This window comes from Falco rusticolus, chromosome 10, assembly GCF_015220075.1.
Source record: "Falco rusticolus isolate bFalRus1 chromosome 10, bFalRus1.pri, whole genome shotgun sequence".
In the NCBI taxonomy this organism is placed as follows: Eukaryota; Metazoa; Chordata; class Aves; order Falconiformes; family Falconidae; genus Falco; species Falco rusticolus.
Window position 1 is genome coordinate 26,501,168 of NC_051196.1, and position 21,320 is coordinate 26,522,487.

The window sequence follows — 21,320 nt, forward strand, 5'->3', positions numbered from 1 at the left end:
TAGAGACAACTTACAGCATCGGTCCTATAAAAAGATACATTAATGTAAGGACTGCTGCTTGTATGTCAAAAATCATCTGCAACTGTAAAAAGGCAGGGACAAAGTTAATAAAGGGAAAGCAATCAAACAAAGAAAGATGCCCTAAAATCCACATTTATCAAGAAAAGATAAGAAAACAAAGAATGAAGCATGATGTAACTCAGTACTTTATCCTCAAATGAATGAATTCTTTTTTCTATAGTGTTCTGTGATTAGTCAAGAGTAAGAGTTAAGCTTTGAAAATAAGCAATAACAAACACTGCATGTCCAATTTTAACTGTTCTTCTGGCTGTGACATGACATTGATCACTGTGTTTATAGCTGGAAACCAAAGCAGCACATTTTACCCTTGAATTTTGGCTTGCTGAAGCCCTCGAGAAGGCTCAACGGGACTTGAGACAGCAGGCAGACCGACAGCCAAGCTGCTCCCTGGGATCAGTTACCTACCAAGAGATCTGCGCTTGGCAGGGTTGGAAATCTTTCAAACTCGTATCTTTTCCTGCCGACCCAGCATAGCTGGAATCTTCTGTTAATGGCCAGCATAGTAATTTGCTGAACTTCAGACTTAGCATTTTACCAAGACATACGAAAACTTCATACATCTGCCAAGTTCAAACCTTCTAGGAACAATTCCAATAAGATGCTTCATGTTTCCCACTCCATGCAAAATAAAAAATAATATATTAAAAAAACTCATCTATAATTGACCTTGACAGATATTGAGAGCATTTGGCACCTACTAAAACCCCTTTAAAATGAGACCCTCTGAGCTATAAAAAGAAATGTAAATGTGAACTTTATACCACATTTAGTTCACTGGAAACACTACCATGGTAGGTTCAGTCAGTTATTTTCCATTGAAAAGTTATCTTAAAATACATCCAGAATGAACTTTTAAAATGTTTATTGAGCAAGTAGGAACCTTCTGTTTCATCCTACACATCTGCTTTTTGCAATGTAAACTATTAAAAGAAATACCTGGCAAAGTTCTGCATAGCATTGTCATCGTTCATCTGTCTGGTCCACAGATATGCACAGGGGACAGTTGGAGAAATAAAGAAAATCCACTTAATTAACTTTTGTACTGAGAATTATTCCTACTTATAACTTACTAGACCATTAGAACCTCTACCAGACCACAGCTAGGAAGCAGAGACAAAGCCAGGAACTGTCAACAGCAAGAAGTTCTGTCCTGGTTGACACAAGGGCTGCTGTCATTAAAGCCACAACCCACTAAAGTGTCAAAGAAATCCTTAATCAAAGGACAGGAGGAGAAAAATATATTGGAAGTTTGAGAGCTCCAAGAACACCACTCCCACTTAAGAAATGGAAAAGTCCAGCTTGGAGATAGGGCCAGCCAGCATTTGGCTCTCCCTTACTAATTAAACCCTAATTGGCTGTACTTGAGTTAAGGAAAAACTCTCTTCCCCCAACACTATCCTCACCACTGGGATCGGCTCCTGTGTGTGAGTGTCTCTCCCAGAACTCACTGTGCTGAGACTCTTTGTTTTCCATAAGCATCTGGGTCAAATGTGACACAATATCCTTCTGGAGGGAATTTTGGGAAGCCCTGGCAAACTGCTACTTCCCAAGTGCCAGAAGCAGGATTTTCTTTATACGCGGTGGGATGCAGGTGGAGGATAAAACTAAAAAGTAAACAGAAATCTCATTGAATAATGCAATGTGGGTATTTTGTGGGCAAATTCCTAATGACCAAGCCAGAGACTCTTGCGACATCTTCACCAGAGAGCTCAACTGAACCAAACTGCCCCCACATGCACTCCCAGCCCTGTTCCCATGGGGAGCTGGCAGGGATCCCTCCCACGCCACAGGCTCATCTTTAGTACTTCAGCTACCCAAAAATCCCACTTTCTCCCTTGAAACACAGTAGCTCCAACAGCATCTCACAGCACAAGGGGATGAGCCATTTCTGTACTCCAACACAAAACGTGCTCAACCCCAAGAGCACAAACACAAAGAGCAGTTTTGCTCAGAATCAGGCCTTGCCCAGTGCCTTTTGCTGCCATCGCTCCCGAGCTGGAGCACGCTGCGCCGAGCCGGGCCATTCCCCGAAACGCAGCATATGAGTCGCCAGCTGGGCAACAGCTGCCCACCCTCGAGAGCACACGCGTGATGCTCTTGGGTGAGGCCTGAAGTTGGTTTGGGGCCTTTTACTCGATGAAACTGTAAAAAGAATTGCAACAGTCCTTCTGTTTTGGCATTAAAAAAATCCTGCCTAGCAGAAGGAATGCCCGAGTGTGCTGATGGCTCAGGACAGATGTCAGGATGGACACAGAGCTGCAAGAAGAATATGGGACCGAGCTGCACTCTCCATCTCAAAAGGAGCAGACTTAGAAATAGCACAGGTCTAAGTTTAACAGCTACCTATTGACCATGCCAATGATACTAGTGAATAAACATTCAAAACATTTTAGAAATTCTCTGGAATAAATTAAATCCAACTCTAGAAACTGATACTCTGAATACAAAATAAGAGCTTTCTAGCAGTCAAAATAAAGTTTCACCATCACATGGATTACCAAATAGCAATTAGATATAACAAATATCACTCATGTTTATAAAATTTTTGTAAATAACAAAGCTTATTTATTATTATTATTAATATTTGAAGCCTGGGGATTAAAAAAAAAATAATCAAAATATCCAAAAACCCCACAAGAAAACCCCCAAACCACAAAGTAGCTACATTGAGGCACTGTACTGACTGCCAATGGCACAAGACCAATTCTCACTCTACTTGGGATCACCAACATTTGTGTTTTTTCAGTATGCCAGCCTGATAGTGTTGCTGCTCAGGCAAAGCCATCTGTACAGGGACCTGTACCTTACCCCGTCTGGGGTTCCCATACCCTCCAGGTTCTATACGGGGTGGCTTGCCTTGGTGTTAAGCATGGCAAAACACCCCACAGGCCAGATGTCTGTCGGGTTACTGAAAGTTCTGCATTCTGAACAAACCTGGACGAGTGCCCTCCAGTATTTTGCAGGGTCACACAGATGACTCCCCAGTGAAAGACAACTACCAAGTTAGATCTGTTACAACTGTTAAAAAAATTAGGGTTTCAGATTATAGGGAACTATAACAGCTTCTCTTTGTGAAAGGCGTTTACCTGGTTTTTGGTGGTGGTGGCGGGTTTTGGTTTTTTTAAAATATTAATTTAATAAATATTTTTTTTATATTTATATATAAATAAATAAAATTTTAAATTTTAAATAAAAATGAGTTCCTTGTCCTCAGCTTTTCTGTTCAGCCCTCTCTCATGCTTCATCTAACAATTTTCATGCTATCACAGGGGGTCAACATCCCACCCCTTGGTCACTTCCCCAGCCATTCTCAGAAACTGAGTTTTTGAAGCTTCTTAATTTATTTTTTTGGTCCATAGGGCTTTAAATTTGTAAGAAGGTGCCTGTGATCCTAAGGCTTGTAGTATATCCTGTTGGATTTTTCATGATTTACGTCTGATAAAGGAGAACTTGAGTAGAACTAAGAGTCTACTCACGTTTTACTAAAGCAGCCACCACAGAGCCGCTCGCTTGCTAGTCCACAGCACAGCAGGTTTATATAAGAGAGTCCTCTTCACCGCTAAAGAAGCTTCAAGTCCATATATGACTCTGTTGGACTTGGAAGCAAGTTGTCCAAATTAAAACTGCATTCTCAGATGATTATTTTTAAATGGCAAAAAACTAACCAGTCTGAGGTGAAGCCTTATGAGCGTATCATCTCTGGTGGCAGAGAACTGGGCTTGCCACTCTTGATGCAAAGAACTATCTCCATTGGTTTCAAGACACATTTGCCATAGTTTAACCCTTACATTCATATATAAGCCTGCATGGAAATCCTGTTCTGTGAGAAAAATATACCAGAGAATATTTGTATTTTCAATCTGATTCTAAAGAGGCAGTTTCAAAATGCAAACACAGTACACTAGCAAACCAGTTTTGACTGTGCAAATAAATTTTTAAAAAATTGTTTCTAGGAAGTCCAGCAAAAGTTGGGCTTGAAATCTCTCAGTGGAATTAAGTTTTTGTTCAAGCAATACCACATAGTTCAGAAACCACAGAAAGTGTCTATTAAGACAGTTGCTAATTCAGAGAAAAAATGACCCCATCTGGCACAGTGTCTGCAGTGCTGTTCATTGCACCACAAAAAAAATATTCTTGTACTGCAGTGTGTGAAGCTTTGTAGCAAAGATGACGCCAGGTCAAAAGCATCTAACTGACAAAGAAAGGTTGAGGTTAAAGTCTTGCTTTTACTGTAAAACATTAAGCCCAAAAGGAAGTTTAACATGAAGAAAGGTGGGGGAAAAAGGTGAACTGAACTAACAGTTCGCAAACTTTTTTCCCCTGTGAACAATAAAGGCTTCCAGCTCCAGGAGGATGCCTTCCAATAATGCAAATTGAGGTAAGTAAATTAACCTTAGGAAACATTATTTTGAACATGAAGAAATATAAGCATAGGGAGAGCATTATCAGAGCAGCTTGCTTAAGTAAGGCTGAAGTAAACGCAGAGACCCCAAAGAGAACCTGCGGGAAACTACTAGAAACTTCAGTGCCTTAAACAACAGAGGGGATGAGTCAGGTATTTATGACAAACAGCTCAGAGACAGGGTGAGGAAGGGCATACCAAACCTGCCTGATGGGAACCATGTAACAAAGGGGGGTTGGCATTAGGCATTTGCCTGTGCAACAGTGTCGAGTCTTGGTCAGCTCTGGGCACGTGTAGTAGAAGACACAATCAAACCAGAAAACTTCATGGAAGCAAGAGTGGTACCAATGAATTCTGCAATCTCCGTGATCAGGAAGAAGCAGAGTGAGACGCAGAGGACACTAAGTGTAGTTTGAGGCATCAGAAAGGAAATTAGACACTCATCCCCTTCAGCTGAGTTAGTTCTGAGATAAGACCAGAAAGGCCAACAGAAAACTCAGCAGTGACAAGTTCACTAGGTGCCTGTTCTGTCCTGGTGACAGCAGGAGGGAAGGGAGCAGGCTCTGAATGAAGCAGATGTCAAATAAACCAAGAGTCCAGAGAGAAGCAGCTGTAGAAAAGGAGGTTCTGCCAGGGCATTTGTTAAACTAAAAGCAAGATGAATTTTAAGAGAGCATCCTGTCAGTGGTCAGGGTTCAGCAATGCTAATGTATTTTTCTGAAAGCAGATCTGACATACTGCAGCTGTGGCAAGTGTGCTAGGGAGCGGAGCAGCAGGCAAACCAACGGGGACAGCAGGACGGAGCAGACAAGACAGACACCAGCTAATCATGGACAATGCCCACTGAGATCAGCAGTGGTTCTGGGGAGACCACCCTTCTCACAAGCTGTAGAGCCCAGACTACTCAAGCCCTGTGTTTCTAATGGCACAGTGAGCGCACGTGGAGGAGGAGCAAGCTGGTGACCACCATGGCCGACAGCCCCAAGGAGGAGACCCTGGGGGAAGCAGGGCCTGTCAGGGGTGGCATGAGCAGACACAGCTTCCCTCAGCTCTTCTCTCCAGTACAATACTCTGCTCACCTTGTCCATCCAGCCTGGAATCTGTGACTGGGGACATGGAGTTCAGTGTCCATGGCTTATGGGTGGATGATCAAACTGACGATGCTTAGAGGCTTTAATAAGGACCAACTAAATAGCCTTTAACAAAGACTTGGTAAAACCTGACAGAAATTCTTCCTGTTGGAATGGTGTTGAATTTTCTAATGTTGCACACAAATGTCTCAATTACAGTTCGGTATCAATATAGACACAAGTATAAAGTCCTCCATTCTTACATGGTTTGCTCAACTCTCCTGCATTCCTCCACAGCAACACGTGACAACATGCTGTCACATATGCACGTGTATCAGCCAGGTATCAGAAGAAACAAGCACATGTCACTAACAATACACCTCTGCCTCCAGAAGCCCGGCTGTTCACACCAAAACCCATGAGCAAATTTCTTTTCAGCTGCAGCATCGTTAGCCATAGAAATCTATCAGTAAGTCATCCTCTAAAGGAACTAGAAGCAAATACCGCCCATCCTCAAGCCACAGCAGCAGTGTAGCGCCACAGTGCAATGGAAATGTACTGGGTTGCCCGAAGAGATAACCACAGCTCCCCGTGCCACCTCTCTGGCTCCTGGCTAATGCCGTCTGCTGTCACCACATTGATTGTGATTTCCCAAAACACTCAGTTCCAGTCTCACATAAAATTACTACAGCAGTACTCCTAAGAAAGACGTGATCTGTACTAGGTGAGATCATAGGGGAATGTAGATACTAAGCATTCAAATACCATGCCAAGCCTGTTGTTGAGTAATCCAGATTTCAGCCGAATTAAGCAGTGTGTGGTTATACCGTACTACAAACATCTGTTTTCAAGAGGCGTCCAAATCATTAACAGCTAATTCTACATCTCTGTTACATTCCCTGCCATATGCTGGGGGATAATCTCAGCAAGCAACAGGGATTTTCATCTCAAATCCTAACACATCTGCTCTGCAAGGCTTCATGTTTTTTCTTATATCGCTTATTTAATAAGTAAGTCTCAGCTGCTCCTCTCTGCTCTTTCCATGCCTTGCATCTATTCTTTCACAGCACCCAAAGGCTCCTGCAACCTGCCTAGAAACATCTGACCATTTCTTCATGCCATCCTAGAAAAAGTTCGCTCCCTTGCCAAGGATAAATACAAAATTTATCTCCTGCATAAACTCACACTCAGGCTGTCTCCATCTGTCTGTGTGTCCCGTCCCATCCCCCTGGCTAGTGCTGCCACCTGCAAGAGGTCTGAGGCAGGACAGTGGCACTGGGCGAGCTCTACAAGGTTTTCTCCATCACTGGTGGGAGCAGCCTTCTGCTCTCATTCAAGTTCCTGGTTAGGGCTACGTGTCTGTGCATACAGCAAACAAGCACATAAAGAACAAAGGGACAAGATCTGGGTTTATAAGCAACTTCATTAACTGACCATCATAGACCTTTTTGGCACTTTGCTTGGCAAAACAAGGTGCCTGCACTGAAAGCTGTGATGGCACTTTTAGTGGCCATAACAAACATGTATACACACAAACAGAATTTGATCTTTAGCATTAAGCAACAACAACAAAATGGGAGGTGACTGCAGTACTGACAAAAGAAAAGAGATAGAATCCCCTGGAGCCTGAACCTGACTCCCTTCTCCAGGACATAAGCTGGGGCATCATCTACCCACCACATCCTGATGGCATCCCTTCTCTGCACAGGGGGGTACGAAATCTCACTCAAGCTTTGGCCTCTTTGTTCTTTACCCAGATGTTATTGCTGGGGTTTCTGACAGACCCACCAGTTGCTTCAGCCCCAGGGGCATCTCTTCAATGCCAGCTGGGAAGAGGAGCAGCTGTCACCAAGAGCTGCTGGTGTTTCCACCTCACATGTCCCATCCTCCAGGTGAACAACGGCAGCAGACTTGAAACGATCTTGAATGAACTGCGGCAGACCAACCTCAGGGTGGGAAAGCAGTAAGGATTTCGTGGTCCTGTCTCCTGCCAGCCCTCAAAGGAGCAAGCAATGCACTGAGAAGTTCCTGCAACCCCACAGCTTCCACCAAAGCCATGAGTGGTGCCGCTGCTGGCAAGGAGGGATGTGCGGATGGGGTATTTTTATCTCCTTTTCATTCCCATCCCTGTCAATCCAAAACAAACTTCAGCTAGTTAGAGGTGGGAAAGATGGTTCATGATGAGAAAAGGATTCCCTGGCTTGATTGAAGTGTCACCACTGGATATGTGGATACGTGCCACTGCGGTGGCACAGCTGCATCAGTCCTGGCCTCCCAGCTTCCAGTAACCTTCCCAGACTAAAATAGCAGACCTACTGCCTGATTTTTAGCAGCTGAAGAGTAGCAGTAAACCACATAAGTATTATGTAAAATGATCTTTTTCTAAGTATATGTTTATTGTGCACAGAAGAAGTGGATTTAATTACAAAGAACTGGAAGTTTTTAACAGTCTGGACTGCCCCCTACTCCTTCTCCAAAAACTCAGGTTTGGCAGCAGCTTTTGGGTTTCATTGGAAGTCTTCTAAGTATTTCCTTGGAAAGACTTTACACTTGGTCCCAGGCAAGAAGTCAAAATCAACATTTAAAAAGCATGCCCTGCATAATTTCCAGGATTCAGCAGCATTAAGGTATACTTATGGAGGCCAGGAGGAGAACAGCTTTTTGTGCTTTTTGACTTGGTGCATAAAGCTGGTCTTCAGGCAAGGAAGTTTATATTCCAAATAGTATTTTTAACTACATGCGGTCAAGTATATAACTTATCAGGCCCTTCCTCAACCCCCTCCCAAAATAAGCCTGAATGGTAAATATCGTTGCAGTATTTAGTTTTTGCCTAGACCTCTACTAGAAGCAACAGATTCTCAAACCTTCTAATACAGAATAATTTGACGGCAGAGAAAGTTTCAAGTAACGTTTTCTTAAACTCCTTTGTACAGTAAATCTCTGGTTCGGGCCTGATAGTGATACTCAGGCTAACCTGGCTGGTTCTGCACCGAAGCGAATCACATGGGATTTCATGGCATGTCCCCGTGCCTTGCCCGGTGGCAGCAGTGCTGTCCCCTTGCCGGTGGCATGGCAGCACACAGGTGACTCACCGTTCCCACTGGCTCCAAGGGGATGGCTGACACTACCCTTGCTGGTGTAAATAATCCCATTGAAACTGCTGGGACTGCTGCGGAGTCTGCAAGACTGAAACCCCTGGTTTGATCAAAAGGCCAAGAATGAAATTTCACCCGTTTCATCCATTTGCTAATCAAACAGGCCTGTGCCAATTGCTCCTGACTTTCCAATAGCAGTGCACGTGGCACTTCTGGATACAAGGATATATGCGTGTCTAAGGGCTATCCACTCAAATTTTATGCCAATTTTTGTTTTGGGGAAAAACAGACCAGAACGAACATTTTCCTTGGGAATATTTGAAGTGCTTTTAAAAACAAATACATATTCTTCTGAAATAGCTGCAAATCAAGTCCTGCATCACTCACCACCTAAAACACAAAACGCTACAGATGAGATTAAACTTCACAGAAGCTGAGAGAAATGAGAGCACAGGTAGTGTTAAGGAAATCAGGCAGAGTGGTCTAAAAGGTATTTTTTCTGTGTTTTTAAATCAGCAGAGAAAAATAGGGTCTATCAAATTGTGAATTTCCTGTGTGGAGATAAGGCAGGGAAAGCATCAAGACAGTATTTCACGCAGTATTTTTCTTCCAAGCACACAGTTTTAACTGGTATTTATAAAAACCAAAATCTGAATGCAGATTTTCAGCTCACAATAGTGTACCCTTCTCCTCAGTGTCTCCAATTCCTCCCCTTGTAAAATCTCAGTCCCACAAGTCCCCCAGCGCTCCAGGAAACCTCCCAGCTAACCAGAAATCCCAAGATTTCAGCATGAAAAACCACCAGGAAAAATGCAAAACAAAACAAATACAGCCCAGAAACAAAAAATTTTGCTTGGTGGGGGCTGGGGGAGGGAAGCGGAAGAGGTTGCGGTGTAATGCGTGATGAGGATGTCACTGAGAAAAAGAACGATGAACCCCATAAAGTGCTTTATTTTTTCCTCATTTCCACAGCAGTATCTCCCCATTGAAGCTGCTGATCATCCTGAGCCCCGTGCCCTGCACACCTGGGGGGGCTGAAGCCCCTCGCCGGGCACCACCACGGGGCAGTCATGCTGGAATAGCTCGGGAACAGGCAAGGGAAGGAGCTGCCGGTTTCCACTACAAGCTCTCTGTGCTCCAGGACTCAGACCTGTCTGTCATCTCCACCAAGGAGCCGGCAGGGCTCATGGACTCTGACAAAGCAAGCAATAGGACTGCACAGTTGTTGGTGCCCCAGCCAAACTGCCATAAGCAAAACTGAAGAGGCCCAAAGGACTAAAGCAGTTGCTTTGCTTTGACGCCTGAAACTGCTCTCCTGCAGTGCAAAGCAATATGAGAAGCTCAGAGCATCACCAAGTGTGTCTTCCTTGGAGATGGCAACTGTACTCCCCGAGTGGTGCCCAAGCAAGCAGATGTACTACAGGCATTGATTAGGGCACTCACCTGTACACTGAAATTAAACCCATAGCTACTCCTCACTTACTCAGCCAACAGGTATGAGCCTAGTTGTTGTACTGCCTCACAGTTCCATTCATCATGTGAGGGAAGATGGAGGTGAAGACGGAGCCCCTTCAGCCGCCACGGGGATGCAGAGAACAGCCTAATCCCTGCGGTACTCCCAAGGCTATTTTTGCCTTGACAACAAGAGAAAGGACACAAAGTAACAGTAAAAATGTAGTTCTGAGGATATTTTGATGTGCAGTAATGAGAAAACAGAGCTGGCCTCTCCACAAACATATGCCAACTAGTCCGTGATGAAAAGCTTTACAACTTTCTTACAAACCATAGAGCTGGAGCCTGGAGAACCCCTTCCACCAGCCTTTGCCTGCTGTGCATGCTGGCACACAATACACATTCACCAGTAGGAAGACCACGATCTTAATTGTTTCAGTATATCAGGGAAATCTAAAAACCTCTGCAACATGACAGGAACAATTTATAGTCCAGGCTGACATTTCTGGCTGCCCCAGCCACCCATAGCCTGTGCTGAACCGCCCAAGGGAGCAGCACAAGCCCTACAAGCTCCTCCGCAATGCGACCTGCTCCTCAGTGGCCAGTAACAGCACCTGGTCAAGGTACTACCAGACTTCAAAAATCAAATGAAGCTCTCCACATACAAAGATTAGATTTTAAAAGTAACTTCTTTTGGATTAGTGTTCCTATAACTTAATGCAAAGGAAGTGGTAGGCACAGATGTGAGAACCGCTAGGGATGCGGGGGAGTGGCAGCACTGCGCAGGACAGCCCAGGGCAGGAGAGCGCTCAGAAAGCTAGTCAGTCACATCTGAAGTTGTGCTTTAAAATTAAAAGCCTCTTCCATGAAAATCCACATAAAACCACTCTTCCAGCAACACTGGCAGGAAGCCACCTTACACGTAAATCACCTTCGGTTCATGGGGGAAGCCGCAGGGGACATTCTCAGGAGCAGCTCCCACAGCTCTTTCCCACTGGTGCTGTGATAAACGTGATAAATGTGTTAAATGTGATAAATGCCCATTCAGGGCACACACAGGATGGGTGAGGGGTTGGGCCCTCCACTTGTTTTCTCATTTGTTTCTCCACTGAACTTGATATACTTCCTTGAGGTCAAAGTCATGAAGTCACGGTAGCATTGCTGTGTACAAACCAACCTGTGTGAAGCTGCCTGGGGTAGAAGCATATGGATTTGGTTCCTGAAAATAGTACTGAACACATTGACAACCTAGTGCTGAGCTCAGCCTTGTGGGATGGACACGTGCCAGGGGATGGGAGGCACCAGGTTGGTTTTGTTGGTGTGATGCCTATGATTTCTATATGCAGATTCCCCCTTGCAAGATTTATTGTGCTTAGGATGGAGAAAAGGAGAAGGAACAGTCCTTCAGTAGGAGGAAACACCTCTACTCATCCTCCAGTTTGGAATCAGAAAATTCTAACTGGGTTTTTCCAGGAGTTTCAGCACTCCCTCCCCTCTTCCAACACACTGCAGCAGACGCAGATGTGGCTGAACAGAACAAGACCATAGATTGTAAAACTGCATCTTATTCCTTGTTAGAAACCAAGCCATCCTCCTCAGCATCCACTTCCTTTGCTTGGCAAAACAAATAGCAGCTTTCTGACAGCTGTTTAACACTCTCTGCCTCCCCACAGTTCTCAATGCAAGGAATATTCATAATTTTTTTTTCCTTAAATGACATAGAAATCTTATAAAATGCTGCTCAGACACAGATACTGTGGATTTTCTTCACAGAGGGAACACTTTGGAGGAAGTAAAGAAAACTTCAGCCAAACACAAAGCATCCATGGCTTGTTTCTCAAATGCTTCATTGACCAGGGGAACAATGTGGATTAGTCACGGAGTTCAACTTCTTGAGACATATGCTTCAAGTACAAATATCTAAAACATCATGGATTTATATGCCTGGTAACTGGGCTTTCTTATGAAAAGTATTGAGTTGTCCTCACTTCAGGGAATTTCCAAGTTTTTTTCTGGCTGTTTTTAAATTACAGCAATTAGAAGGAAATTCAATGAAATCATGCATACTTGTGAACAAGTACACTCCCAAATTTAAGGGAGCCGGGGAAGAACTGCTTGTAATTAGAACTAACTGCACTCTTCAAGGTTTTTCCTCAATGAACGGGAACATACCTTATGGAGATCTGTGGGTATCCATAGCACACAAAAGTGTCTAAGAAACTACCCACATTTCTGCTGGGATGACTATTAGTCCCTTGTTTCTGACACTACAGGTTTTGATCAAGCTAGGATTGCTGGTTAACACACTTTTCAGAATCTTGCTAGATGCCTGTGCATAAGTGGAGCTCTAGAAGCTAAGGGATTGTCAGCATGAGGCTGTTCAAGGGCAGACAGCACTGGAAAGGCAACAAAATTTTGTGCCAAGGTGGCCCACACTTCCATGGAAGAAGCTCACATGGACACAGAGCAATGGGGATTAGCTTTTGCAAATACCACAAAGCCCACCCTTTTGAGTCAAATGCTGTAGCCAGGCTCTCTCTCCTACTGTAAGGTCCAACCCTGCTAATCAAGATGTTGAAGAAGCAAGTAGTTACCTTTAAGGAACAACCAGAGGCCCGAAGCCTGCAAACGGCAAAAATACCCAGTGATTTCTGGAAAAGTCTCTTGAGGTTACAGGAGATGCCATGAACAAACCACCAACTAGTACAAATGCTTGTAGCGCTAACACTCGAAAGCATTACAAATTAAAACATCAGTCGCTCACTTCAGCAGTGCTCCTGGCAGACTAACGTGCACACAAGTCCTTCTAGTTTTGCACGGAAATTTTTGCAGGAATGATGACACGCCTGACCACGATGGTGTGGTGTGTATTTAGAGTCAAGGGGCAACAGCATTGTACAAGCTCAAAAGAGAAGCTTCTCATCCCTCTTTCTCAAGGAAGCCACGTAAAGAACAAGGGTTAATAGGGAATTATTAGATTTTTCTAATAGGAGAAAAAAAAAAAAAAAAAAGGTAGACATCAGGTATGAAAACCAGAGCCCCTAATGCTGATTGCAGGGGCTTCACTCAAGGAAGAAAACACCAAGGGAAGAAAACAGAACTCCCCTAATCCAGATATTTTACCTGCAGGCACCTGCCAGTCTTGCCTGAGCTGCCCCAGGCGCCTCCTTAAGGCGGCACACACAAACACAGCTCCAGCACCTACACTGGAGACAGATGCTGAGAACTGGAGAGAATCTGAACCACGCTTCTGTAGACAGCTCCAAAACCTTCACAAGTGCCTCACAACTCAGGAGGGGTTTGCTTGGACTTTACTACAGCAGCAATGTTATTTATAATTCATGCTTTAAGGCACTTGGGTCTCCTCTCTCTTGTCTTCCTGGTCCTTTATTTTCTTTTATTTATTTCCAAAGTATTTTTTTCTTTTAAAAAGCACCAGATTAGGTTCAGTCCTCCGCTCTCTCGTTTCTTCATTGCTGGTCTTTTCCACCAGCTATTCCCAACCATGACACTGCCAGGTCTGGAGAAACCCCTGCACAGGAGATGGTGCAACTTCAGAGGTCCCAGCGCAGAAAGGAGCCACCAGTTGCACAAAAGCAATCAAGGCATTTTGTCCGCTCAGCAAACAGATGGTGCTGACTCAGCAGCAGGAAGACAAGCTTCTGCCAGCCCTGTTGCACCAAAACCAGCAGCAGTTTGAACCTACCATGCCAGCCGCTAATTAAAAATGTAACAGCACAGGTGAGACCTGAGCAGCACCCCCTAACTGATAGTGCGCTCAGCAGGTAACCTCTTCGTAACTATAGAGATTTTCACAAATTTGCCTTTCCATTTAAAGTCAGGCCAACCATTCACACCCAAAACCCCTCTTCCCTGACCTCTTCCTATTCCCAAAGAAAAACTTCACAGGACTCAGATGCCCTAATAACAAACCTCTGACTCCAGCCAACTTGTGTGCTAGTTCAGTCTCCAGGCAAGAAATGTAGTGGTTTCACTCACTGCTTGAGTTGCTAGTAAATGCCATAGCCATCTTTTTTACAGGTAGAAAGGAAAAGCCGCTGCCTTCCTTCAGAATATCAGAGATGGAATGAACAGCTAAAAAGCAATAGTCAAAGACAGCACTGCTGGCATGGTTTTCCCTTTTTTTTTTTTTTTAAAAAAAAAAAAAGTCTCTGACAACTCTGGAATTAGGTCCATGGCTACACATGAATGTCAGCCTCTCCAGAGTGATGGGTGATGATCTTTATCCTACCAGGCATGTAATGAGTAAAAATAAAGATTACTATTAACACAGGGATAGCACATATGCTGGGGAAGGGGAGAGAGGATGTACATTTACACTGCTGTGTGACTGCAAAGATGTTGTTGGTCCTAGGGACCAGGGGATCCCCCAGACTTCTCACCCCCTTCCCACAAAAATCCATGCTTAACACAGGCACCGAGCACCCCTTCAGCATTAGCTGTAACTGTGAAAGTAATTACTTTGCCGTTTCGATCTCTGTATAGAGAGCATCATCCTAGCATCAATACAGCATGGCATCCATTAGCAGCCCTTCACTGTAACACTTTCATAGCAGTGCTGCTGTAGGTTTCCTAACACCTTCTATTGCCAGACCCTGTTTGAAGCAGCTCAAACTTTGCCAAACTTCAAATATGCTGGCTGAAGCTCTCCACACCATGTGTCTGCCTGAGGCTAATTACTTTTTTATGTGGAGGTGGTACAAGAGAAAAGTCAAGGTCAGGAGCTCTTAATGAAAAAAAAGAACAAAAAGCCACGAACAAAACCACCAAAACCACAAAACCAAAACACAAAAAAGCAGGGAATGATGAGTAACTTGCCTGTCTCCTTTCTATGCAATTTTAAAATGGGAGCAGGAGAGAATCTACTACACTAAGTGACGTAAAGCACAGAGGTGCCAGTGCTGAAGACACTGCCTTGGTCTGAGGTTAAGCAACTATTCACCAGCTCACATCACAGGTCCTGGAGCCGGCATTGCTTGTGTACTGGGTAAACCCTGTTAAAAGTTTGCAAAGCTTTCCAGGTATTTTTCTTCGGAGTAAACATGCTCCAGACCCAGATGATCTCTGTTTACCAACTGAGCAGGCAGCACTCTATGCCATAGAGCACATTTTGTATACAGCAGTGGGAACCGGGTAGGACACATCTTGCAGAGGCTCTTCGATGTAAAGGAAGACCCATAATTAGCACACCACCTCCCGGTGTCCACAGCAGGATCCTCATGTCTGCACTGGAAAGTCCTGGCCAGATAAAAACCACAGAGATTACTATGTCCAAGCGTTCTTGTAGTGTCTGGTAATTACTGGGAACCCAACTGGAAAATATTGTAATTCCTACACCACTAATGACAGTCCCTTCAGAGAACCACCGCATAGTGCTGCCCTGCCAGCTGCCATCGCAGTGCACAGCAGGCAGGTTGCTCAGCAGAGCAGCCTGTGACAAGGTACTCTCATCGTAAGCATCCCCTAGGATTGAACCCAGGGTTTTTTGGTTTTCCTATTCCTGCTCTTCTAAAATGGGAAATCAAATACCAACTTGGTACAAGATTTTTAATGTCAAAAATCTTGTTTTCAAGAATTCAGGAGCGCCAGGATAAAGGTTCCCTCAATATTTTTAGTCTGTTCTGTATCTCTTTTGCACAATCTTCTAATAAGCATCATTTTTTTTGCAGAGCAGCTCATAACACGAGGCACAAGAAACAAAATCAGTTCTAAGTGAATGAAACTATTGTCAACAGAGACAAGCTCTTGCGAGATGGAATTTCATCAAGCCCCAGAACACACGCCTATCTTTGTAACTTTGTAAGATTTAATGGCAAACTCCACATTAAATGCTGCTTTGGGGAACCAGACCAGCTCCTGCCTGCCACAGAGCTGCCCTGGCCCACCCAGTAGCATGCACCTTCCATAGCGGGCACCCATCGGCGCTGCACTTCAGAGCATCTAAAGCTCGCACTGCAAAGTGCTGTGCCTTCACAGCCATGAGGTCCATGCTCTAAGCACATGAAGTGTTACTAAAAAAATTAAAGTTGACTACTACAGCAAAAAAAAAAAAAATAGTGTTAGGCCAAGACGGGGCATTTCAAATCAGTAGTAGCTTCAGACAATTTTATATTTAGTCTTTAGTGGTGCTTCCCTCTCTGGCATCCACAAAAGAGAACGATAGCACCTCATTTCACAACAGTGCCATGCACTGACATTTACGAAGCATTCAGTCCCTGCAGTGATCAGAACTACAGAAAAGCCCATGAGGAGTTCAACAGTTCTTTATTCAGTGCAGGCTACGGACAGTGTGTCATAAATAGGGCACAGGGTGACACATTGTGTGAGGAGGATAAGAATATTGAATAGCTACTCATTCACTGCACAACATCCATCTTGTGCCCTGAATGAAGTACCAGCCCTGTGGAAAAAAAAAATACAATGTAAACCATACAAGACAGTCTTTAATTATATGGTATGGAGGGGCTTACCATGCGGCGTACACACAGGGTGACTGTGGTTAGTCTTCACGCTGATATGTCCTAGCTTTTCAAACTATGTTTTTCCTCCTGTATAATATATTCCCCCTATAAAAACTCAAATCTGCATGCCGTGTATTCATATTTGTACCAATATGGACATTTCTGTTAGAAACATTTTTACTTAAGCACTGATGTTCGTTAAGATTCAGAATGGCCATTATTTAATACATTGTAGTTTAATATAAATGCCCAAGATGACAAGCACATGTATCTAGATTGCTATATTGACAGCCGTGTTTCCTTTTCAGTATGGAAATAAGCTACAAGTACTTTCTACATGGGTAAGAATTCAGCCTGACAGAGTGAAACATCTAAGTGCACAAAGACTGTCAAAGCACGGAGAGGAGATCAGCCCAAGATCACTCTCTCCCAGCAAACCAGATCACAGAAGAAGAGGAAGGTCACGGTAAAGCAACACATACACCAGGAGAGCTGAGCAATAGCTCTCAGTTTCGGGCCGAGTGGGTATTTGTTGGAAAATACTAACTTATCAAAAGCATTAAAATCCCTCAGACAGGACTACAATTCTTGCTTTCATATATTTGTTTTAAGATAAAAACACAACTGAAGCTGAATTATACTTTCAAGTCTTTAAAAAAAAAAAAAAGAGAGAGGAAGACCCACACTACTGTCACTAGTGAGAAAGCACACACAGAATGCAACTGTTTTATGGCAAGAGTTTAGAATCCTTTCCCCCATAAGCACACATTATTAATTTTAAAGCCAGGATTGTTCTCAAACAAAAAAACACCCCCATGCACTGAAAAGTCACCTTCCAATACCCAGCAGTAACCTTGAACTCGTAATATGTTGCCAACATAACAACTGTCATCCTTAAGTTGTGCCTTGTACGGTACACTAAAATCCAACGAGATTACACCTGATTGTGCATTTTCCTTTCACAAAAACTACTGCACAAAAGCAGTAAAAATACTCTAGTGCAAGCAAAAAGTCAGATTATGGCTTCAAAAACAAAGCAGATGTAAGATCATTGCTCTACTGAATTTAAGAGAGGCTTCAGGAATCGGGAATCCACATTAAACACCCGCAGTGATGCGAAAGGACTGAAAAAAATGGTGAAAAAAACCTAAAATTGACAGGACATACAGATATCCACTGAGTAACTACACCCATGCACTGCACATCCCTGAGCCCTCAAAGTGAGTAACGTCTTCCAAAAAAGGAACTGAAACATCAGAAGGTAAGTATCAGTTGTGCTAGAGAGCACTAACCTGAGGGATACCCTGAGCAACAGAGTAGAGCATATGGCTGTGAAGTATGTTATACACACACTACGGCATCAAAACACATGCAGGCACGGCCACCTGTGCCTTTGCACACTCCCTGTGTTCTGCACAGCCAAGCACACGACAGGAGAAAACACTCTAGATTTGCAACACAACTTTGCAGTCCCTGGAAGCATATGAGCTAATGCAGCTGTATGCTGAATATAATCCTGTCTTAGGGACAGACCAGCCCTGAAGCATCAGTGCAGCTTTCATTTAAGTTTTGTTACCCTCCAAGAGCAGCCACCTGTGCTGTCCTTTGCTGTCCATGCCAGCGACACACTCCCACAGGAGCCCATCAGCCTAAAACGTTGGGAGTGTAAGTAAGAAACCATGAGTAGCTCCTGCCACGGAGCCTTCAGCCCCAAGCAAGGAGATATCCCTGGCCTTGCACTTCTTCAGTCTTTTTTTTTTTTTTTTCCCCCACCCTAACTCCATTCCTTGGAAGACTCAGGTGCAGCTTTAAATCCCAGCTAGATGCTCCTGCCCCCCTCATTCAATATTCCTGTCCTACATTATTTGTACATGCAATCCATAAGCATCAGGCGAAGTCTCAGCACAGAGATGCTCAGCTGGGGCAGCAATATCTGCAGATGTACATAAAGTCTAACCAAACATACCCTGAACTTTTTACAACAGTTGAGAAATAGAAAATTCACCAAGTAACAGTGGGCATGAGATGCAGGGGAGAAGCGGCAAGGGAAGGAAGCTAACTGGAAAAATGACAATCCCTGTGCAAGGAGCAGGGAAATGGGTCTCTCAATCATCCCCAGATTTACAAGAGGGCCAAAAAGTGACTTCCTGCTATTCAAGTCCAGGCTGAAATATAATAAACCACTGCCAACATAACACTGACTCATATCCATCAGATTTATAAATCAGTCCTTCGACAAAGAATGCTCTCTCTGTTGCCTTCACCAGAGATAATTTCCAACTGCTAAGATATGTTGTTTAACCACCCAATGTTTCGTGTCATTTCTGCCAGAAACGGTTCTGCGGCACAACACGTTAGAAGCAATATTAAAAACCAGGCAACTGAAATACTGCCTACTACAAACACAGAACCCTATCAGATAGCCTTCATGGCTTAAAGGCTTGCAGATTAACATCAAAATTAGCCCTACTGGTGGTTTTTTTCCTAATTATTTAATCTACAAAGAAAAACCAGTTCTCACAGCTCCTTCAAACTCTACATACTCTTTTTTTTAAAAAAAACCAACAAACTACAACCAAAAAAAACCCCCTACTAACCATAAAATAACTTTTTTTTTTTTTTAATACAAAAAAGCATAACCTGTGCTTGAAAGGAAAGCCACGTTGGTGAAATTCTTACAATGCACTCCCAGCACATGAGCTTTAGTCCTTGCACAAGTGATGCTCAACTTCCATGTCACAAGAGGAAAACACACCTTCACGAACAGACAGCGGTAGAGCTGCAGCCACATCAAAACAAGCTGTACGTCTAGAATAAAAACTTTTACCACTACAACTCAGGAAACTACATCCGATATTGTTTTCTAAAGCTCCTTAAAGTGCTGCTCCTCTTAAAGGCTACAAGCAGGCTGAAAAGGTCGGGGCCAAGTCCTGCCGTTCCTCACACCCGGTGCCACGCGTGGCTCGGGAGGCTCTTCAGTTACCTGCGGGCATTTGGAAATGTTCGCTGTTACTGTAAGGTGGTCAGAGCTCAGCCGTGCAGGTGTGCGGGGCAGTGCGGGCTCCCCCGCAGCCCGCCGGGGAATGGGGGCACGGAGCCACCTCCAAACCCTGACACAGGTCAGTGCATGTCTGCGGATGTCTGCTGGGGTACGGGTGGCACCGCAGCGGTTCAGGCACCGCACGGGCAGGTAACGCGAAGGTGCCTTTCCAGGGGCTGCCGGCGGGACGGGAGCAAGCGCCGCGCATCCCCCGCGGGCCCCGGCCCGCCCGCCCCAGCCTCTGTCCGCGGGGCGAAGGCAGCAGCAAAACCCACGAAGGCGCATAGAGAAACGTGGGGTCCCCCCTTACATGGGCGCCGCGCCGGGTCGCTAGGCTGCGCCTCCGCGGGCCGGTGGGGGCTCTGTGCCCGCCGCCAGCCGGGGCGGGGCGGCACCTGCCCGGGCCCCCGCGGGCACCCGCAAGCGGAGCGGAGGCTGCCAGCGCCCGCGGGCCGGGCACGATAGCGCAGCCCCGCGCCGAGCCCCCGCCGCAACGGCACCCCGGCGCGGCCCCGCAGCACGGCGCGGCCCCCCGCCGGCCGCCCGCGCCCCAGCGCGGCCCCGCACCCCGGCCGGCCCCCGCCGACCCCCGCCCCGCGGCACCGCCCGGCCGCCCACGTGACGCGCGCCCCGCCCCGGCCCAGCCGCGGCCACCGCCCACTCCGGCAGCGCGGGGCACCGGCACCGGCGCCGGCACCGGGGCTGACAGCGGCTGCCGGGCCGCGCCCGCCCGCCCGCGCTCACCCAGCAGCAGCAGCCGGTGCGTCTGCTTGTACTCCCGCTTCTCCGCCTTCAGCGTCTTGTCGATGCTCTTGCTCCGCTTCTTGTCCGCCCGCTCCTTGGCCACCAGGTCCTGCCGCAGCCGGTGCCGCACCTGCGGGTCGCCGTGCTCCCCCGCCGCGGCCGCCGAGGAGGGGATGTCCGCCTCGCCGCGGCCGCCGTAGGGCGCGGAGGGGTGCGCGGCGGCCAGGCGGGAGCGCAGGCTGTAGCACAGCCCCATGGTGCCGGAGCCGCCCGCCCTACGGCGCCGCGGGCATGCTCTCGGCCGGGCCGGGCAGGGCGAGGCGGCTGCGCCCGGCGGCCTCTTAAAGTGGCCCCGCTCGGCCGGGGCTGCGGAGCGCGCTGCCCCGTCCCGCCCCTCCCCTCGGCCGGTCCCCCGCGCCGCGGCCGCCGGCCACACGTGATGCGGACATGTTTACCGTATTCTCTGGAAAGCGGCCCCCGCCGCAGCCTCCCGGCGGTGACGGGGGGGCAACGGCCGCCGCCCCCCTCGCCGCCCCCGCCCGTCCCCGCGGGGGGGAGGTGTCGGCGCCGCCGCGGCCGGGCCGGGCGGGGGCTCGGCTCGACCCTGTCCCGCCGGGGAGCCAGCGGGCCGCCCGGCCCCGCAGGAACGGCACGGGCTGGGTGAGGCGGGCGAGCCGTCGGTCCGCTCCGTTCCGCCCGTGCGCAGCCCCCAGCCCCCTCAGCTAACGCCGGGTCGGCCTGTCACCGCGTCACCCCCGCCGCGGGCCCGGCCGGGAGGGGATGCTGCGGCGGGCGGGGGGAGCTCCTGTCCGGTGTGAGCGGGGCGGCCGAGCTCCGCCACCGCCGCAGCCCCCGGAGACAAGGACGGGGCGCTGGGACATGCGCCATTTCGCGCCCCGGTTTTTCTTCCTGCCGCGCACACTGTGTTTGTCAGTGGTTTCTTGTTACTGTCTA

The 21,320-nt window shown here is 46.6% G+C and overlaps 1 protein-coding gene across 1 annotated transcript in view; it reads right to left on the reverse strand.

Moving 5' to 3' along the window:
- The window catches only part of GNAS (GNAS complex locus), a 158,361-nt gene extending 137,671 nt beyond the window's left edge, over window positions 1-20,690 (reverse strand). Inside the window, exon 1 of the mRNA XM_037402750.1 lies at window positions 20,367-20,690. Within this exon, the coding sequence (XP_037258647.1) occupies window positions 20,367-20,622 (256 nt within the window). The 5' untranslated portion in view covers window positions 20,623-20,690. The remainder of the gene's footprint in view (window positions 1-20,366) is intronic.
- Between the last annotated feature and the right edge of the window lie 630 nt (window positions 20,691-21,320).